At 48.3% G+C, this 19,694-nt stretch overlaps 1 protein-coding gene and 1 pseudogene across 1 annotated transcript; both read left to right on the top strand.

The window, feature by feature from the left end:
• Positions 1–257: 257 nt before the first annotated feature.
• On the top strand, positions 258–762 carry LOC147976674 (uncharacterized; annotated as a pseudogene).
• A 1,432-nt stretch (positions 763–2,194) lies between these two features.
• On the top strand, positions 2,195–19,468 carry LOC147976673 (uncharacterized). The gene is made up of 6 exons (XM_087520939.1): positions 2,195–2,266; positions 4,441–5,430; positions 12,260–12,491; positions 15,341–15,353; positions 18,963–19,021; positions 19,446–19,468. Exons 1-6 carry the CDS (start codon positions 2,195–2,197, stop codon positions 19,466–19,468), a joined length of 1,389 nt encoding a protein of 462 aa, XP_087377065.1.
• Positions 19,469–19,694: the final 226 nt, after the last annotated feature.

Raw genomic sequence — 19,694 nt, 5'->3', positions numbered from 1 at the left:
GACGACAACAGCAGGCATCATAGCCCTAGCTCCTACCTGAACATCCTAGCACCGTGCATGTATCACGCGCACGTCCTTTAGTACACCTGAATTGCATGCGGCCACTGAATTATTCATTTTGCTACGCAACGCAACCGACATTTCACTCGCGGTAATAATCAGCAACGGCAGAGGGTGAACAGAACACAATCACGGCAATAATCAGGAGGGAGAGTGAGACACACATCACACAAACTACACCGGCCGGGATCATCGAAATGGCGACCGGCATCAGCAACGGCAGAGGCCCATCGACCAACGACAAGCTCCTCCGGGGCGACCTCGCGTCCGTCGACCCCGAGCTCCCCTCGCTCGTCTCCGTCCTCGTGTCCACCGGTGCCGGCGAGTGCTACAACAAGCATGGCCACAACTGAGCATGGCACCTTCCTCGCCCACCTCATCGACGTCTACCGGATCCTCTGCCTCTAGGGCGCGCCCGACGCCGTGGCCCGTTGTGGCCTCTTCCACTCCTCCTACTCCAACTCCTATGTCAACCTCGCCATCTTCGAGCCCGACGTCAGCCGCGCACGTGTCCGTGCCATCGTTGGCGGCGCCACCGAGCGGTTCGTGCACCTCTTCTGCGTCGTCCCGTGCCAGGCGCTCATGCACGACGACCTCCACCTCCGCTACACCGACGCCAAGCTCTGGGACCACCTCGCTGCTGCCGAGGCATCCCTCCAGGCCGCGCGCTCCGGCAGAGGAAGGCCGGAGAACAAGGCGTAGGAGGGGTGGGTGTCGTGGGAGGGGTTGATGATGTCGGACTCGTGAGGGAGCGGCTGGGACAAGAGGATGTCGTGGGAAGGGTGGGTGTCGTGGGGGAGGGTGATGGGTATAGCTGGCCATCTGCCGGGCCGGGCCTATCGAAGCCCGTGACAGAAAACCTGAGCCCGAGCCCAGCCCGGCCCAGCCGTCTGGCCTAATTTTTGGGCCCAAGCCCGGCCTGAAAGTGTTAAAGGCCGCCAGGCCTTGGGCCACGGGCCGGCCCCCTTCAGTAAATCGCAAAAACAGCGGGCCCGGGCCTAAGCCCGGCCCGTCCTCGGGCTCAAAATCTAGGCCTGAGCCCGGCCCGGGTGCAGCGTCGGGACGGGCCGGGTCGGGCTTTTTCATGTCGGGCCGGGCTGCCCATGGCCAGGTCTAGTGATAAGGGACAAGGCCAAGGAGAAACAATGGCCACGCTCCGCCTCGGGCATCATCAACCTCGGACTCGTCAAGCAGATCCACGACAACTGCCGTCTCGCTCGATCAGTTGTGGTACTTACTTAGTGCAAGTGTGCTTTGATAGCTGTGTGATGGTGTGGTACCTGAGCATATGTGACCTATGTTTGTGTCATTGTGTGCTTGTTAACATGATGGAGTATGTTTGCTCGTATGGTTTGTTAATGAATAGCTGCTAATTAATAATGCAAGAGAGTGGTTTTTCAACTCCGATGTCCTTGCATAATTTATTTTAAAATTCGAAACTTCGCGACATCAAATATGCTTAAACTCTGTAGGTGCTTACAACATTTCATGCCAAAAAAACATTCGAAGAGCTCCACACAAGAAAAGGATTTCAGTATTCAAAGTTTTGAGCACTTTTGAGAATTGGTTTTTGTTTCTCATGTGTAGAGCTCAACTAACCAAGAGGCTCTCGCAAGGGGTACTCCTTGGTTAGTTGCTCCCACTAATGAGACTTCCTAGCCTACCATAAGATTTGTCTAAAGTCAAACTTTGTAAAGTTTGACCAACTTTGTAAACTTTGTAATTGTTCTTTTCATTTCTCCAACAGCACCAAGAGCAAAATGGATGGTGTTCAAGTATGATAGCGACGATGACTGCTAAAATTTCCACACAGTGGTTAACATCAAACTTGCTACTGTAGCTTGATCCATCGATATGTGAATTCCATCGAAGTAACCCGGAAGCTATGGTGTGCATTCCAGAAGTTATGAACGGCCTTAGGTTCTTGAGTTTGCTACGTATTAATCTGTCGGCGAGGGGTTGTGAATTAACTTCGGATGACCCTCAACGCGGACCCTCAATTTTACCATAATGCTTCCTTGACATGGTAAGAGATGAACCATCTTGTGGATTGTTTGATTTGAGAGACAAAAGATTCATGGATGGTCATATTACTTATTTTGTGGGGTCGTGTCTATTTTTACCACATGAGCACATGATGTGGGAGGATATCTCGCCGCTGCCGTCGGTAGTCCGCCCCGTGTCTGATGGTCTTTGGGCCTTGGAGGTGAGATGGACCCCGCCCTCCCACTGACAGGAGGGATCCTGTTCTTGCTTTTGGTACTTTTAAGTTTGGTTGCGGCAGCGGTGGCCCAGAGTTAGAATAATGTCCTCGGCTCCTCGCGTTCCATCCCCGTCTTGGTGGTGCGTCTAGTGCCAACGAAGGGCGTGGTGAGGTGTGTCTTCAGCGGAACACTTTGGATTTCTCCGGTGGATCCATTTGGATTCGGCCGGTCGTCTGTGTGTTTACTCATATGACCCATCCAATCTACACTTCTCGTCGTTGGTGATGGTTGTTGTTCTGTTGTGCTGGTCCTCCCCGGCTGGCATCCCTAGGCGTGCGTTCATTTACATGAAAGGGAGTTAAGTGGCACCGATTTCTCACATGTATGTCGAATGAGGTTTCTTTCAAAAATACTGACAAATCATCCGATGCCAAGTTAGTAATTACATGAAGATTACTTGATTTTTACCATGGTCTGTCTCATCTCAAGGATGTTCTACCGAGTTCAAGTTTCTTTGTATAACTTTCCAAGTCGATTTGACAATGTCAAAAAAGACGAGATCAACTGTTATAGAGTTTGTTATTTATGTTTCCAATATACATGCCTTCTTTGATGTTGATGCGAACTGATTATGTGATCAACAAGTCCTTTAGATCATCAATCGGAAACATCTGGTTAGATTGCGTCTTTCAAAGACATAGCAACATGGCAGACAACAATTCCTATCAACATATACATATATTCATTGGCTGATGTCCATAACAAGATATGTATGGAAAACAACATCTCTCGGAAAACATATGCCTCATCCCAGGATCAAATGAAACAAACGAGGAGCGTGGCAGCTCGATGAATGCCCTTCAAGGCACCAAGGGTAAACATTACACCACACTACTTTTCAAATAAGTGCTGAAGATTGCAAAAAAGAGGATTCACTCTTCATGTCCGCCTCGTGGAGGTAGTTGCGGTTTGTCGCGACCTCGAGCTCCGACTGGATGGACTAGAGGATGGCATGTTGCTCAGTCACCTCCTCTGCTTGGGCGGCCTTGAACTCGGCCAGCGTGTTGTCCATGCGAATCCAATCGCAGGAGGCGCCGAATCCGCCTTGCCTTCATCCTCCTCATCCTTTGTCTCTGCATCTAGCGCCCCCTTCTCCGCCTCATCCTGCTCTACTACCCCCCGCGCCACCTCCTGTTGCTTTGGAGAGTTTGGAGGCAGGCCGACTGCAATGCAAGCAGCGCGCCATGCGTGGATGACACACGTCTCTCCTCGATCCCCGCCTGACGTTGTGGAGTATGCATCTTGTAGTACGTGATCCGCTGGCGGACCATGGCTACCAGCGAAAGGCGAGCTTGGAGCGGATTGGGAGTGGATGGCGAGCTTGGACGTGCTCATGGTGGAGCCACGAACGCAAGAAAGAGGGTGTAAAATGAGTAAATGGAGAACACTAGGGTTCAGGCTGCCCATCCGGCTTAATAACCGGATTTGGCCCCTCAGGCGACGTGCCGGAGTGGCGAGATAAATGCGTACTCATTGTATCGATTGGTTTCAATGTGTGCCTGCTTGGGTGCCGTCCGTCAGTCCAACGTGGCGGACGCGTCCGGACCTCCTCATATTTGCCCAACTGAATATGAGGCGCCAGTCAGGCTGGACGTATAGGGCCGGTTCAAGGAGCCCATTAAAATCACGATTTTGTGAGCGGTCACTGATCGGGTCGTCCGCCCCGGTATATAGGGGCATTTAAGGATATGAGGCGCCAGTCATGCTGTATATGAGGCGCCAGTCATGCTGTAAGAGGCTTCCTGATACTCTTTCCACAGGTTGACTGGTTTTGAATCCAATCTTGAGTCTTCGTGCCACGTCAGATTTTCTCTCTATGTGTCACTGTCACATAGGCAAGTCCAGTCAGCTAGTCAAGAGGCGAGACAAGTCCGGTCTCCCCAGCCCGAAATCACACACACTTGCCTGTGTCGGTCGGTCTATGTCCCCCGCGAGTCTCCTCGCCCCGCCGCCACTCCCCTCCCCCCGTCCCCTGCTCTTCCCAGCGCCTGCCCCAGCCGCGCCCTAAGCCCGCCGCCGCCCCCACTCCTCCACCGCTCCTGCACCGCCGCCCACCATCAGAATCAGAGTTCTCCTGCGCTGACCACCATCAAATCTTACTCCCGATGTCCTCCAGTTAGGCCTCTCCAGTGTCAATTATCAAGCTTTTCTCCGCCTCCTGCTGGCCCCGCATCTCTGGTGCAGCCCTGATGCCGCCACCGCCGACTGGGTCCTCGTGGAGCCGCTGGCGTATGTCGCTGACTGCACCAACGCCACCACCGCCGAAGCCATCTCGAGGACCTGCTACACCATCCAGGCCACCTTCTGCACTGCCAACCCGCCGGATGTCTCCTGCGTGTGCATCCACTGCCCGGGCATCAAGGAGGCCGACTTCCCGGAGAGGCCCCGCATAATCTGCTCCCACAAGGACCTCCTCCTCTGGGTCACCTTCAAATTCGGCCCCTACAACGAGGAGGGGCTCCGCGAGTACTTCGTCTACAAAGACGGACCCCGGCGGCCGTCACTCCACCTGCTCCCAGATCCCCTTCTGTTCGTCACCAGAGCCTGGGAGGTCGGCCTCTTGCCCCATGGCGATGACGGCCATTTCTTGATGGCCGCTCTCTGTTTCACACAGGCCCCTTCGGTCTATGACCTGCATCTCTTCTCATCCACAACATGGGCTTGGAGCACTAAGGTGGCATCAACGGACATGTCAGACAAGGTAAATTCTCGGACGCAGCTAGATGTGATTCACAAGGTGATTTCGCTTGGAGGAGGCACACTCGGCTGGGTCGATCTCTGGAGGGGAATTTTGCTCTGCAATGTGCTCGACGAGGTGCCTGTGGTGCAGGTCATTCAGTTGCCTATGCTGATGCCTGGCAATAAGGGTGGTCTTAGAGTATGTCCGTGGAACATTCGCGACATTGCGTCCAGCGATGGCTTGATTAAACTTGTTGAGGTGGAAACTTATGAAAGACAAGTTAATGAACCGGTGTATGATGACATTCCTGTAGTTTATGATTCAGATCTTTTGGCAGAGCAGCCGGTGCGGGACAATGTTGGTTGGAAGATAATAACATGGTATAGGATGATTTCTTGGAACTATTGGCGTAAGGAGTGTTGTAGGGTGGAACCCTATGGAGAGATCTTTCATGAATTGGAGGGAGAATCCCCAAGAACAAGAAGAACACAAGATAGAAAACAAGAGGAAACACTCAATTGACTAGATCCAATCACACATATGCTAGATCCAAGAACATACAAGAGGTCACAATGATCCAAGAACAACAAAGGAAAGATATAAGATACTAGTTCATCCCAATCCTATGAGGAGAGAGGTCTTGATGATCCTATGATGGGGATCCTTCCCACATGTGGGGTCTTGATATCCACAAGTGGATCTTCTCCCTTAGGAGGTCATGATCTCCTAGAGGAGTGGGTACAAGGAGCAAACTCACATAATCATCTCATATACTTTGCTCTCCCTAACAAATGGTCTAGGTACGGAATATATAGGTGGCTGGAGGTGAGGGACAAGGTGGATGAAGAGGAGGCCCAAACAACAATCACAGCCGTCCATCCTGTAGGGCCCGTGGGCACGGTACAAGCCCGTGCGCACGGGGTGCTCTAGCGCCAGCTTCCTGTGTAGTCCGTGTGCACGGGGTCTTAGAGGCCCGTGGGCACGAGGTCGCCTGGGAGGTGCAGAGTTGATCTTGTTGCACTCCTTCTTCCTCCTTGTGGCCTTGGGGTCCTTCTCCTTGGCCTCCGGGATGCTCCCCAATAGCTTGGTGGTGGTCGTCCTCGTACCTAGTGATGCACAATGATCCATGGTGAGGTAGCAACCAAGTCCTATGGATATTCATGTAAATCTTGAAGAGGAGCGAGTTCACCTTAAGTCCGGTAGGTCCACTTGGGGCTTGAGGTGCAATGAAGGTGAACATGGTGATGTCCATAGGATGCTCCGCAACTTTCCCTCCCCCTTGGGAAAGATCCGACCCCGGATCATAAACCATATCACCATGGGAAAGAGATGATGTCGTCGTGTATAAGTTGACGATCACCAAGCATTCGTCCTCTTGTAGCTTGAAATGGGCACTCTCCAATGTCGCACCCTCTTGAAATTCCTTCAAAAGGAGCAAAGACAACAAGCACATGGAAAAGCAAATGTGGTTGGCATTAGAGCAAAACCAAGCATTCGAGAGGTGATTCACCCAACAAGTGTTGTCATCACGCATAGCATATGGTGTAACAAAGGATTGTGACATGGCATGAAAGCACATAAATTGAGTGAAATCAAGGACATCATGGAAACAAGCATGTAAATGTGAGGTAGCGATGCAAATATGTGTGTCAAGAGAATAAGAATCTACCTCAAACTCATAGAAAGCATGCATAAGGCGCTCAACAAATGGTCTATGGTATGCATATGAAGCATTCACAACACCAAAAATAATGAGATGTCTAAACACATGGGGCAAGTGCAAGACAATCCAAGCATAATGTGCGCGGGGTGTGGTGAATATAGAGTGGCACTCAACACAATAGAAAGAGCAATTGTTCATCATGTGCGAGGCAATCATAATGATCAAGTAGTGCAAGCTAGTAGTGCAAAGATGCAACATACTAGAAGGAATCATGGCTAGCATGTCATGTGTACAAATAGTGGGCATGAATAATTCACATGACATAGCACAAGCATGAAAGCAAGATATGAGCAAAACATCATCAATGTATTGGCGAGAGGGCATATGTAAATATCAATGGGGCATAATGACTCTCCCAACACAACAAGCATCAAAAGCATTGGGCACAAAGAAAACATGGCAATGGCTACTAGAATCTCCACCAAGCATGCAAATACACATAGAAGTAGTATAAAGATGAATCATGGGTAGATGCAAGCAAGGGTCACAATTGCATGGAAAATCATGTAAAGAGGCATAGCATGCAAAGTGAACAATATACAATGGTCATAAAGTAACAAGTGATATATAGCCCATAGCCTTGTGAGAGCCAAGTAGAAGAGATGCGCGTAGTCGTTGCGCGAAGAGAATGGTAGGAAGGACAATCCACGGGATCCCAAATCGTCGTTGCTCTCAAGAGCTCGTTTCGTCAACTCTTGAGATTGAGAGGTTGACGAGTATACATGAGTACCTACACAGAACAAAAACAAAGGGAAAATTATGTGTGCGTGGTAGATGTACACATCATCCATCATGATGCGCACGTGCTTGTGTTGGTTAGCACAAAATATCCAATGCTCAAATAAATGAGTTGCATGATATAGAAACATGTCATCCATCATGAGAGGTTTGTTGTTATGTATAGCATAATGGAGACTCAAAGGATGTAATGCATCACTCGCAATATCTAGAGCATTGTGAGGAATGGTATGCATGTGCTGCACACAAGGGATGTAATCATGTGAAACACAATAATTTTCATGGCATGGCATATGAGATGAATTGCACAAATTTTGCAAAGGAAGCATGGCAATATCATCGCAAGAGAAACAAAAGCCAATGATCATCATCTCGTCATCTATGCCATATGTGCAAATATGATTTATTTTAATGGGGCAAGCATAGTTACTATGTTGAGATTGAAATGATGCAATATGGGATATCTTACTCATAGCACATGACAAGTTCAAAGGATTGTCAAACATGATGTGACCAAAAGAATTTTCACATGGTATCCTATGGAGCATAGCATCACAAGTAGGCAATTCAACATGCTCATCATCATATTCATCAGAAATGGGTGGCATATCGAAACAAGACATAGTATGTGATGAATCCATAGGGTGATCATCATCATGCAAGCAATCATTTGCAAGATAGTCCACTAGTGGGACAAGAGAAGCACCATCACCTATGTTACCTATGGAGCTCCACTCATGTGGTGTAGATGAGGTGTCGAAGATCGAGTCGTGGTCATCTTCATCATGATGGAACCATGTGGGGGGTGCATCATATTCCACCATGGCCATCATCTTGTCCATAGGGAGGACGAAGTCGTCGAGGATCGGCGCATCATCATAAATGGGACCTAGCACCAAATGAGAAGACACAATAGAGGTAGAGGCCAAGTCGTTAGAGTTGAAAGTGGCCTCACATGACCTATAAACTATCTCACTCTCTCTATGTGGTGGTTCACTCACTCCCTCAAGGTAGGTGCACTCAAACTCACATATGGTGGAGTCACTCATCTCACTCAAGTGGTGGGGGTTGTGGCTCTCCTCACATGGGAGTTGTGGCAACTCGTCATATATGGGGCTAGTGGTGAAGTCACTCTCACTCTCAATATGGTGGCACAAGTCACTCAAGTCATCATTTGTTGCCGTGGTCGAAGGGAAAATCCCATGCTCAATAATCTCCATTGAGGGGCTTCCAAAAAAGGAAGTGTCGCCCTCGCTCGTAGGTGATCGCCTTGGACTTGATGATGTTGAAGTAGGCGTACTCGTGGGAAGTAGGCGAAGATGCTGTACGTCCAAAGGCGAAGATGCCTTGACGTCACTTGGCGAATATGCCAAAGTTGTTGTCGAAGCCGCATCCTTGGGGTCGATGGTGCTGTTCTGTAGAGCCCGTGCGCACAGGGGTGCAGGAGGCCGTGGGCACAGGGTCCCGTGTGCACGGGGTCCAAGGCCCGTGTGCACAGGGGTAGCAGAGAAGCCAACTCTCGTCTCGAAGGTCGCTCTTCATGCTCTTGGCGGTCGCCTCGAAGATGATGACGGTGCCGCGTGGTACTTGCACCGCATGGCCGTAACGAAGACTTGCGACTTGAGTGTCTCCGCCGTGAAGATGACGAAGAGGAAGAAGACTTGTAGTTGGCCCACACATGTCGGATGTCATCCAATTGTGCATACAACTTGGTGTCGATGTATTCCCTTGTCCGTGATTCACATTGGTGAATGTCGACGGTGAGTCAATCAATGCTTCGCATTCTCGTTGTAGTCCGAAGATGGGCGTTTTGGTGATGTAGTTGTTCGCGCCGTCGTTGTCGTGGAAGACCGGAGATGAAATGCCTTTCCTATCCATCACAAGACTCGAGCAAATGTGAGTGGAAGAAAGGAAAGAACTAGACCAATGTACCTTATCCAATGTTGAAGATGGATCAATGATCACTCAATAATGTAACAAGGAAATAGCACAATTGGTACCGGATCTTGTCAATTCTCACACCTACACAAGTAAGGTTTATGGTGGAGCTCGGTAGTGGCACAAAAATTTGATGCAAAAATGTTAGCAAGGGTCAATAATGTTGGAAAAGATTCACAAATTTGCAAGTGAAACAAGTAGACCAATAGAAATATGTGGCACACGGAAACACACACACGGATAGATAAATGGGGTCGAGCAACCAAGGAATGAGCACAAAATGTGGAATCCACGGAAAACGCTCGTGTTGCACAACTCAAGAGAGACGCTAGCACGATTGCTCAATAGGAGGATACGACACTTGTGCACAACCTATAAGATGCAAGATGTATGAGCTTTCTATCCCAAGTATGCTATGTGTATGATGTTCCGATGTTTCGCATACGATGATCCAAGATGATCAATATGGTAGTATGGTATGCAATGTGGCGATGCTATGGCTCTTGCTTACAAGCTTCTTTGCTCTCTTTTCTTTGCTTAAAAGCTTATTCTCTCTCTTTTTATATATATGGCCACATGCGAAATGCACAAACCAAGATAGCGATTTTGTATATGCGGGAACAATCTTGTGACACAAGAGATGATATGATGCCAAGATGATACTGATATGATATAGTATGCATGCAATGGAAGGTACGGATCACTAATGTGCACAAGTAACGTTGCCGGCAATACTCAAATGGCTAGTCTCGATAGGCAAGTGACGCAAAATGGGCTAAGGGGTTAACAATGTAATGGCAAGAATGTACAATGATGGGATACCACGATACCAAGATGATATAGAGGTTACCGTTCTTGCTTACGGTTAGGTTGTCAAAATGGTGAAGTGGTCGATGTCGATGACGACCTCGTGGCGAAGATGAGTGGCGGTGGTCTTGGTGTAGATACCAAGATGATGTAGACCCGTCCCTAAGTAGCCGAAACACCTTAGGAAACGGTAAAAACTGCAAACTCAAAATCTCATATGGAAAATGTCAAATGGTGGAAGCGGAGATGGTAATGCGGAAGTGGTGGTGGTGGTTGACGAAGAAGCAACCGTCCCTAAGTAGCCGAAACACCTTAGGAGACTCAAGTCACAACTCAAACAACCACAAAAGCTATATGGAGCAAAAAGGGTTAGGTTGCGGAAGGCTATGGTGGTTTTGCGGATGATATGGTGGAGGGCCTAGGAAAAGATGCCAAAATGTAAAAATTTTGATGGAGTAAAATGGTGATGGAACCTATCTAGGTGGATGGGGGATATCAATAGCTACTCAACGAGCTAAAGAATGCGAAAATCGGACTCTGGATGTGGAAGTTATGGCCGAAACGGTGAAGTGCACGCGACTGCTGTAGGGGGGTCGTGCGCACGGGGTCTAGGGCCCGTGGGCACGGGGTCCTGTGCGCACGGTACACACACCGAGGGCACGGGGTCACCTGGTACACGCGGGTTTGGCGGATTTCTTCTTGATCTGGGCTCCAAATGGATGGATTTCGTTGCTGGGGTTTAGCTGGGGGTATGGGGGTGGTATGGGAGGGTGGGGGGACGAAGGGGCAGCGGCGGAAGCGCACTGGAAGGGTCGTGCGCACGGGGTCTGCGAAGCCCATGTGCACGGGGGGCCGTGTGCACGGGGTCCCGATGGCCCGTGTGCACGGGGTGCTCTGCGAGCGGACGAACTGCTCTGGATCCATGGGTAATCTCGAATCTGAGGTCAAAATCGAAGGATGGAAGGTAGGGGAAGGTGGAGGAAAGCTAGATCCACTTGAAACCAAGCAAATCCATGGATCAAATCCAAAAAAACCTCATCAAACCAACAAATCACAAAAAAAATTGGGGCTATTTTTGGTGGGGAATTTTCGAAATTGGGACAAAATCAACAAAACTAGGCTAGAAAAAAGGGGGGGCTCCAATTTCATGATCAACCTTGCTCATGATACCAAGATGTTGTAGGGTGGAACCCTATGGAGAGATCTTTCACGAATTGGAGGGAGAATCCCCAAGAACAAGAAGAACACAAGAGAGAAAACAAGAGGAAACACTCAATTGACTAGATCCAATCACACATATGCTAGATCCAAGAACATACAAGAGGTCACAATGATCCAAGAACAACAAAGGAAAGATACAAGATACTAGTTCATCCCAATCCTATGAGGAGAGAGGTCTTGATGATCCTATGATGGGGATCCTTCCCACATTTGGGGTCTTGATATCCACAAGTGGATCTTCTCCCTTAGGAGGTCATGATCTCCTAGAGGAGTGGGTACAAGGAGCAAAGCTCACATAATCATCTCATATACTTTGCTCTCCCTAACAAATGGTCTAGGTACGGAATATATAGGTGGTTGGAGGTGAGGGACGAGGTGGATGAAGAGGAGGCCCAAACAGTAATCACAGCCGTCCATCCTGTAGGGCCCGTGCGCACGGGGGTCCCGTGGGCACGGTACAAGCCCGTGAGCACGGGGTGCTCCAGCGCCAGCTTCCTATGTAGTTCGTGCGCACGGGGTCTTAGAGGCCCGTGGGCACGGGGTCGCCTGGGAGGTGCAGAGTTGATCTTGTTGCACTCCTTCTTCCTCCTTGTGGCCTTGGGGTCCTTCTCCTTGGCCTCCGGGATGCTCCCCAACTGCTTGGTGGTGGTCGTCCTCGTACCTAGTGATACACAATGATCCATGGTGAGGTATCAACCAAGTCCTATGGATATTCATGTAAACCTTGAAGAGAAGCGAGTTCACCTTAAGTCCGGTAGGTCCACTTGGGGCTTGAGGTGCAATGAAGGTGAACATGGTGATGTCCATAGGATGCTCCGCATCAAGGAGTGCATGCATTATGATGAGGAAATATCCATTGACCACTCTAGGCATCAGATCGGCGATGCTGGCGGAGAATTAGCTTTGAAGAATCGGTCTACGTCTTTGCCTGTTTTGAGTTCAAATTATCACTGTGATGATACTGTTTACCTCTTGTGTAACTTGAAATTTGACACTAGAAAGATATGGTTGGTCGCTGTTGACCTGAAGATGAAGCAGCTGATAGATTTGGGAAGGACCCGTTTTTTTTAATTATTATTCTTACTATTATCTCCGGTTTGCACTAATTTTTTGTGCACAGGAAAATGATCCGGGGACTTCGGCATCACTCTGCCGGTCTGCATTGACCGTGCTATGTCACCACTTCGGCGTGTCGAGCTCTCCGCTCCGCCACCTCGGGACCGGCTTGGGGGATGGAACCTTGTCCCGCATCAAGCTCGGACCACGTCATCACTGCCGAACACATTAACCAGCTAAGTCGCTTTCATGCTCAAAGTTTTAATTTTTAACTTGTGTTCGGTTCGACCAAGCATTATACTTTTTTGGGAAAACGTTGCTTGTAAAAAAATTCCTTGTCCAAACTTTGTTTGTGACACACATATTCAAATACCCCGTTTATTTGTGGGCTTCCTTTATGAAGCTTTTCCTCTTGCATATGATTATACTTGTACGGCTTCGTTCCTTGTTCGTGTATTACGCCACAATATGCACCATATTGACTTAAGAGATTTGCAAGCTGGGTTGCCTGGCTCCTGTGCTTACCCCTACGTTCCCGATTGTTCGGCTAGGGAGTAAAGGGAGCACCTCTGTGATTGTCACAACCGGGTCCTCCGAGTTCTGACCTCAGACTGGGTGAAGCCGAAAGCTAGCGCTCTTATTGTTTTCAATCATGGCCGGCACACAACGGAACTCATGAGTACAAAAAATCTATTGCACAAGTCTCATAATAACAATGAGCGCCGAAGAAAGGTATCGGTGGGGGTACTATTTTCTTCGAAGATGCTTCTTACACTTTGCAGTAATATAGCATAAGTTCCCTGAGCGCGCTTTGTCTGTTACAGCCTTATGGCCTGATTGCCTGGTTATTGGAAACACCGTCAATATTCTCGACAGATGGAGTACATAACACTTTTCGGTCCTTGACCGAAGAGGGAGAAGCCGACGGTCGGTTAAGACACGTTTAAAGTTCGGTTGAACATAGATATGATATAAGTACTTCGGTACATGGAATCATTCTTTTACTCAAGTCACTTGGGGGCTGTTAAGTTTATTTGAGCCGTTTTATAATAAGTGTTCTTCTTCTTAGTCGTTGCAAAGTTTTATTATTATTATTTATCACTCCTTTTTTCGACGCGAGTGTGCGGTCACTAGCCGGGGAGCCTAATTTCTCTCTCAAAGCCGCTAGAGTTTAGTTTGCTAAACTGGCCTAATGAGAAGTACTCCGCCCTCGGGATAGGAGGTTGAAGCCGTAGGCTGACCCGCTTGAAGTCTTGAGATAGGATGTATCATGTTAAAGCATGACAGAAGCACTTCTTTTTTCTAAGACCAATTTTCGGATTGGCACCGAACACTTGATCTTGTTCGGACGTCATGTTTTTACTGACGTTTCTTGGTTTTCCAAGCTTTTTGGCACATTTAAACTATTTTTGTGTTTTCAGCACAAGTCTCGCAGTGCAATGCCGAACACCTTTATAGATTCGGCAAAAACATTCTCGGATATTGCTATATATGCATCGGTTTTGAATTGTGTCTTCGGTCAATAGTTGGGTTGCCCGGCTCCTGCACTTGCTTCCTACATTCCGCTTTGTTCGGCTAGGCGTGCAAAGCGAGAACCACTGCGGTTGTGCTTCCAGCTCACACGGTTAAGCACCTCAGTGGAGAAAGCCAAAAACTGACTGTCACAATAAGCGTAAACTGGTCAGCGATCCGATGACTGCGTTAAATGACGGGCCATTCATAACAATGGCCGAAGTGTTTACGGCTTGACCTCGACTGTCGCTGAACACTACCGGGGGCTATTAACTGGCCTCCCAAACTAAATCCTCGATATTTTTCTCTTACATTAGAGCTGAGGTTTCATGATCATGCTTAGCATGACAACCCAAAGAAAGAAACCGATAGCGGGACTATTTTCTTTGGAAGACATTTCTTATGTTAAACCGTAATATAACATATCTCTCTGCGTACCTTTGTTTATAAAACCGTATGGCCAGATTGCCTTGTTTGTCGTAAATCTTTGCCCTCATAAAGGCTTTATAAAGTAGGACAAACACTCCTCAGCTACTGGCCGAGGAGGTGGAAGTCGATGGTCGGTCAACAAAGTTTTGTACAATGCGGATCCGAGCATTAATGACGTAAAGTACTTGGATACATAGAGTCATTACACATAATTTGTGATTTTACTATAGATATTGATCCTTAATTCGGCCACCTGTGCCCGCATTAAGGCTCGGGGGCTACTGGGCTTTAGGCTTATTATTTACAAATGTTAAAGGGGCACATCGATCCCCTGATCTGGTGTTGCCACCCGACCAGTGTCTCGGGGGCTACTGCATTACCTATCCAATATAGAAAATTTAAAGTGCAATACAGTTTCCGAGGAGATTTTGATCCTCAGGTTGGTCGGCCGCACCCAACCTGAGTCTCGAGGACTGATGAAAGAACATGCGGTGCCCCCATGTTTGGTTTTGAAAATTGATGACAATCTCTATGGACTAATGGTTGCCTTGAGTTATATTTGAAGGTTTTGTCCATAGGCTTTTCTTGGAGTACATGTGTTGGTTTCAAGAAAGGTTTGTGTCGACCAAGGTGCTATTCAAGGAATTATCCAAAGATTGGTCATTTGAGAGTTGAGCTTATTGCAAGCATGTCTTGAAGAAGAAGATTGTGTGATCATTCATGTTTACCTTCAAGACATCATCCAAACGAAGAGAGTTGGAAAGATTCAAGGTTGATCAAGACTAAGTCAAGAGTGAATCAAGTTGATCAACTCACAAAGCATAGAAGATGTACCGAGAGGGATCAAGTGATCCCATGGTTTGGTAAGCATTGTCCATTGTGCTTTGTGTACTAACCCATGGTCTATGTGAGAGTTCTACGTGGGGTTAGGTACATGTTCATGGGCTTGTGTCAAGAGGAAGATATCTCTCAACCCATGGAGAGGATGACATCAAGTGGTGATCGTCATCAAGATTGCCGTGTGCAAGTTCAAGTGGATCATCGCGAAGAGATCAAGTGCTTGAAGCTTGCCGGCCATTGTGGTGACAATGGACTTGTGAAGATGTGCCGAAGAGTGGCTCACCCATAGTGGTCTATGGGGGAGCAATCATCTAGTCTTCATCGTGCCAACACAATCAAGAAAGGTGGTCCAACTTGAGGAGATCAAGATCGTCATCATCTAGCTCAAGTGGACCATGTGCAAGGCAAAGGTTTGCCCTTGATAGGTTTTCTATTTTACCGGTCTCATGATGGTAGTTGGGAGACCGGGTTATAGGATCGATTGCCGTACTATCAAGGGGGGCTCTCGATGAGTAGCTTGATCGTATCGTTCGTAGAGAGCTCAAACCATTGCATCCTTGCATCATCTTTCTTGGTTCTTGTTTGGTTCTCTTTGTGAGTCTTAGAGCTTATGGTCATCTTGATGACAAGCTTGAGTTCATCGAAAACGGAGTTCGCATGCTTCTTTTATGATGTTTTCGATGTTGGAGGTTTTGCCGGTTCTTCTCGGTTGGAGGTTTCACTCCTCTATTTGTTGGCATTCCTCCCTGCCTCTTCTTACTATAACCATTCGCTGTTTTGATGCTACTCGTCGTCTTGTTTTCAACAAGCTTGAGTTTGCTCAATTCGGAGCTCATATGCAGAAGTTATGGCAGTTCTGATTTTCTTGAGTGTGGTTTTTGTCAGGGTCCCAGCGGTAGTACCGTGGTACCCAGCGGTAGTACCGCTGAGGAGTCACAAGCGGCAGTACCGCTCCGCAGCGGTAGTACCGCGGGCCACAGCGGTAGTACCGCTCCTCGGAGCGGTAGTACCGCTTGATGGTCTCAGCAGTAGTACCGTTGCGGCTCCATGCTCCTACCGCCTCGACTCAAGGGCGCATTTTCTCGTGTCGGGTTTTGCGGTACTAGCTGCAGTAGTAGTGGCGGTAGTGCCGCTTGTGAGCGGTAGTACCGCCCTGCCTCTGCGGTAGTACCGCTCTGGGTCCCAGCCCCAGCCCCTTCTCTTCTAGCGCGGCAGTACCGCCGAGGGGGAGCGGTAGTACCGCTTATGAGCGGTAGTACCGCCCTGCCTCCGCGGTAGTACCGCTCTCTGCGGGGCTGAGTGAGGGGTAACGGCTGGATTGTTCCCCCCACTATAAAAGGGGGTCTTCTTCCCATTGAACCTTATCTTTGGAGCTCGTGTTCTTCCCCCATTGTTGACCTTCTTCGAGCTTGCTAAACTCTCAATCCCTCCATGGATTCTTGCTAGTTTTTGAGGGAAAAGAGAGAGGAGATCTAGATCCACATTTCCACCAATCACTTTCTCCTCTATGTGAGGGGAACCCCTTGGATCTAGATCTTGGAGTTCTTGGTGTTCTCTTTCTTGTTCTTCCTCTCATTTTCCTCCCTAGCATTAGTTGCTTCGGTGGGATTTGAGAGAGAAGGACTTGGGCACTCCGTGTGCCCTTGCCATTGCATTTGGTGCATCAGTTTGAGTTCTCCACGTGATACGTGGAAGTTACAAGTTGAGAAGCTTATTACTCTTGGGTGCTTGGTACCCTTGAGCTTGTTCCTCTTGGGTGCTTGGGCTCCCTAGACAGTTGTTGGTGTTCGGAGCTCAATCATTGTGGTGCAAAGCTCCGGGCAAGCGTCGGGGTCTCCAATTAGGTTGTGGAGATCGCCCCGAGCAATTTGACGGGTACCGGTGACCGCCCCCAAGGGTTGCCAAAGTGTACGGGTTCGGTGACCGCCCCCAAGGGTTGCCATTTGTACGGGTTCGGTGACCGCCCTCAAGGGTCCCTTAGTGGAATCACGGCATCTTGCATTGTGCGAGAGCGTGAGGAGATTACGGTGGCCCTAGTGGCTTCTTGGGGAGCATTGTGCCTCCACACCGCTCCAAACGGAGATTAGCATCCGCAAGGGTGTGAACTTGGGGATACATCGTCGTCTCCTCGTGCCTCGGTTATCTCTTACCCGAGCCCTTTACTTATGCACTTTACTTTGTGATAGCCATATTGTTTCTTGTCATATATCTTGCTATCACATAGTTGCTTATCCGTTTTAGCATAAGTTGTTGGTGCACATAGGTGAGCCTAGTTGTTTTAGGTTTTGTTCTTGGCAAATTAACCGCTAGGTTTATTCCGCATTTGTTCAAGCCTAAACCGTAATTTTTTAAAACGCCTATTCACCCCCCCTAGGCGACATCCACGATCTTTCAACTGAGCACGCCGCTTTTTGTGTCCCGAAGTATCCTGCCGAGCTAGGACTTGATCCTCAGGTCGATTTTACAAATCAACCTGAGTCTCAGCGGCTACTGGGATCAGCGGTCTTACGTCATCCTTCAGGTGCATCTCGGGTTTTAAACCGATACACACCTTGAGGGCTACTGGCCATATATCTCGGCAGAGAATAAATTGCAATAATAAAAATATTGACAAAAAATCGGCCCACAGTCAGGGTGGTGCACCACCTCGGAAGCAGTCCAGCATAAATCTCGGGCGCTAGTGGCTGGCTCCATAGAGGGCATTTCCGGCATTAAGCTCGGCTAAACTCCTTCAACTTTTTTGAACCAAGGTGATATGACACCTCGGATATAGTCCGGCGTTGGAGCTTAGATATAGTCCGGCGTTGGAGCTCGGATACAGTCCGGCGTTGGAGCTTGGACATAGTCCGGCGTTGGAGCTCGGATACATTCCGGCGTTGGAGCTCGGAAGCGGTCCGGCATTGGTGCTCGGTCGCAAAAGATACCTCGAATGCAGTCCGGCGTTAGAGCTCGGACGCAAGAGGACACTGCCTCCCGGGAACAACTTCAAACCCGAGGTGTGGCATAAAAATAATAAGGCATTGATAACGGCCGGAAACTTAAAGGGGCTCCTCGGATACCCGACGTGTAAACTCGCCAAATGCATTTCGGCGATCCTCAAGATCAAAGATGAGAAGATTTGTTGAACCAGTTTTCAAGACCGTCAACCGAAGATGAAGAACAGTTCGGAAGAATCAAGGAGCATCCCTAACTTGAAGACCGGTTCAGGGGGCTACTGACGGTGTCCTGAACTAGGGGGTACTCATCACATCGTCTCCCGATCAGTTGGATTGGGCCGAGGACCCCCATGGCCGTATACTCATGGACCAGTTCGGACAGCTGCCGCATACAAGGAAGATTCCACAAGACTTGGCGATCAAGACAAAGACTCCTCCCCACCGGCGTATTCGGCTAGGACTCTTGTTATCCTAGGCCTCTGGTGCATTATATAAACCGAGGCCAGGCTAGTCAATAGATATATACAACAATCATACCATAGGCTAGCTTCTAGGGTTTAGCCTCTACGATCTCGTGGTAGATCAACTCTTGTAACACTCATATCATCAATATCAATCAAGCAGGACGTAGGGTATTACCTCCATCAAGAGGGCCCGAACCTGGGTAAACATCGTGTCCCCTCCCTCCTGTTACCATCGATCCTAGATGCACAGTTCGGGACCCCCTACCCGAGATTCGCCGGTTTTGACACCGACAGAGCATATTTCAGTCCAGCTTACCCATGTCAGTTATCCAAATATCTGAAAGGCGCTCTAGGTAATCATATTTCTGCTTTGCTACTATATGTTTTGGGTAGAGGAGTATAGACAGCTTTTCCTGTTAATTTAGGATAAGGTTTTGTATCTCTTCCCAATTGGAAAATCAAGAAGAAATTGAGTGTGATTGGTTGATCGGTGGCCATTTTTATAACAGGCAGATATTCTGAATTGATATGATATGATATGTTGCATTCTCTGGGTTTGGGCGTCTACCTCTTCTGTTTTGTCATAAGATCCTAGTTACTATGAGTGTTTACAAATTCTAAGGGGCCTCTGCATGTCGTACCATTTTTTTGCCAAATTATACAAACAAAGAACACTACAAATACTGCAGACAATGCCGTTTTGTTGTGAAATCCTTGTTTACGACAATTATGAGCGCTTTAGAATTTAACAGTCCTCTACATGTCTTATCATGGCAGCTTCTGCTGGGTCACGGAGTTAAAGAATACCACAAATGCTGCATACATGGCAACAGTAAGTATCACAACTCATTTACTTTAAGAGAAGTGTTATCACATAATTTTCTTTGTTCTATGCTATGTATGGGTCAGATCTCCGTGAAACTAAGCACCTGAGGCCAGTTTGTTTACTCATTTTATTCTTAGAATTACTCTGTGAAAGCTATAGGATTCTGGTGTGGATGTCGCATACAGTGGCGAGCTGCAGGC

This window comes from Triticum urartu, chromosome 4A (genome assembly GCF_056163025.1).
Source record: "Triticum urartu cultivar PI428250 chromosome 4A, HENAU_Tu73, whole genome shotgun sequence".
NCBI classification, from domain to species: Eukaryota; Viridiplantae; Streptophyta; class Magnoliopsida; order Poales; family Poaceae; genus Triticum; species Triticum urartu.
Note: the sequence above shows the minus strand (reverse complement) of the source record. Positions and strands in the feature narration are given on the sequence as shown.

Excerpts from the sequence above, each read along its gene's own strand:
- LOC147976673 (XM_087520939.1), top strand. The coding sequence starts at position 2,195 with ATGATGTGGGAGGATATCTCGCCGCTGCCGTCGGTAGTCCGCCCCGTG. Across the intron at positions 2,267-4,440 it reads ATGGTCTTTGGGCCTTGGAG|TTAGGCCTCTCCAGTGTCAA; the intron begins GTGAGATGGACC and ends GATGTCCTCCAG. Across the intron at positions 5,431-12,259 it reads GGCGTAAGGAGTGTTGTAGG|TGCATGCATTATGATGAGGA; the intron begins GTGGAACCCTAT and ends CGCATCAAGGAG.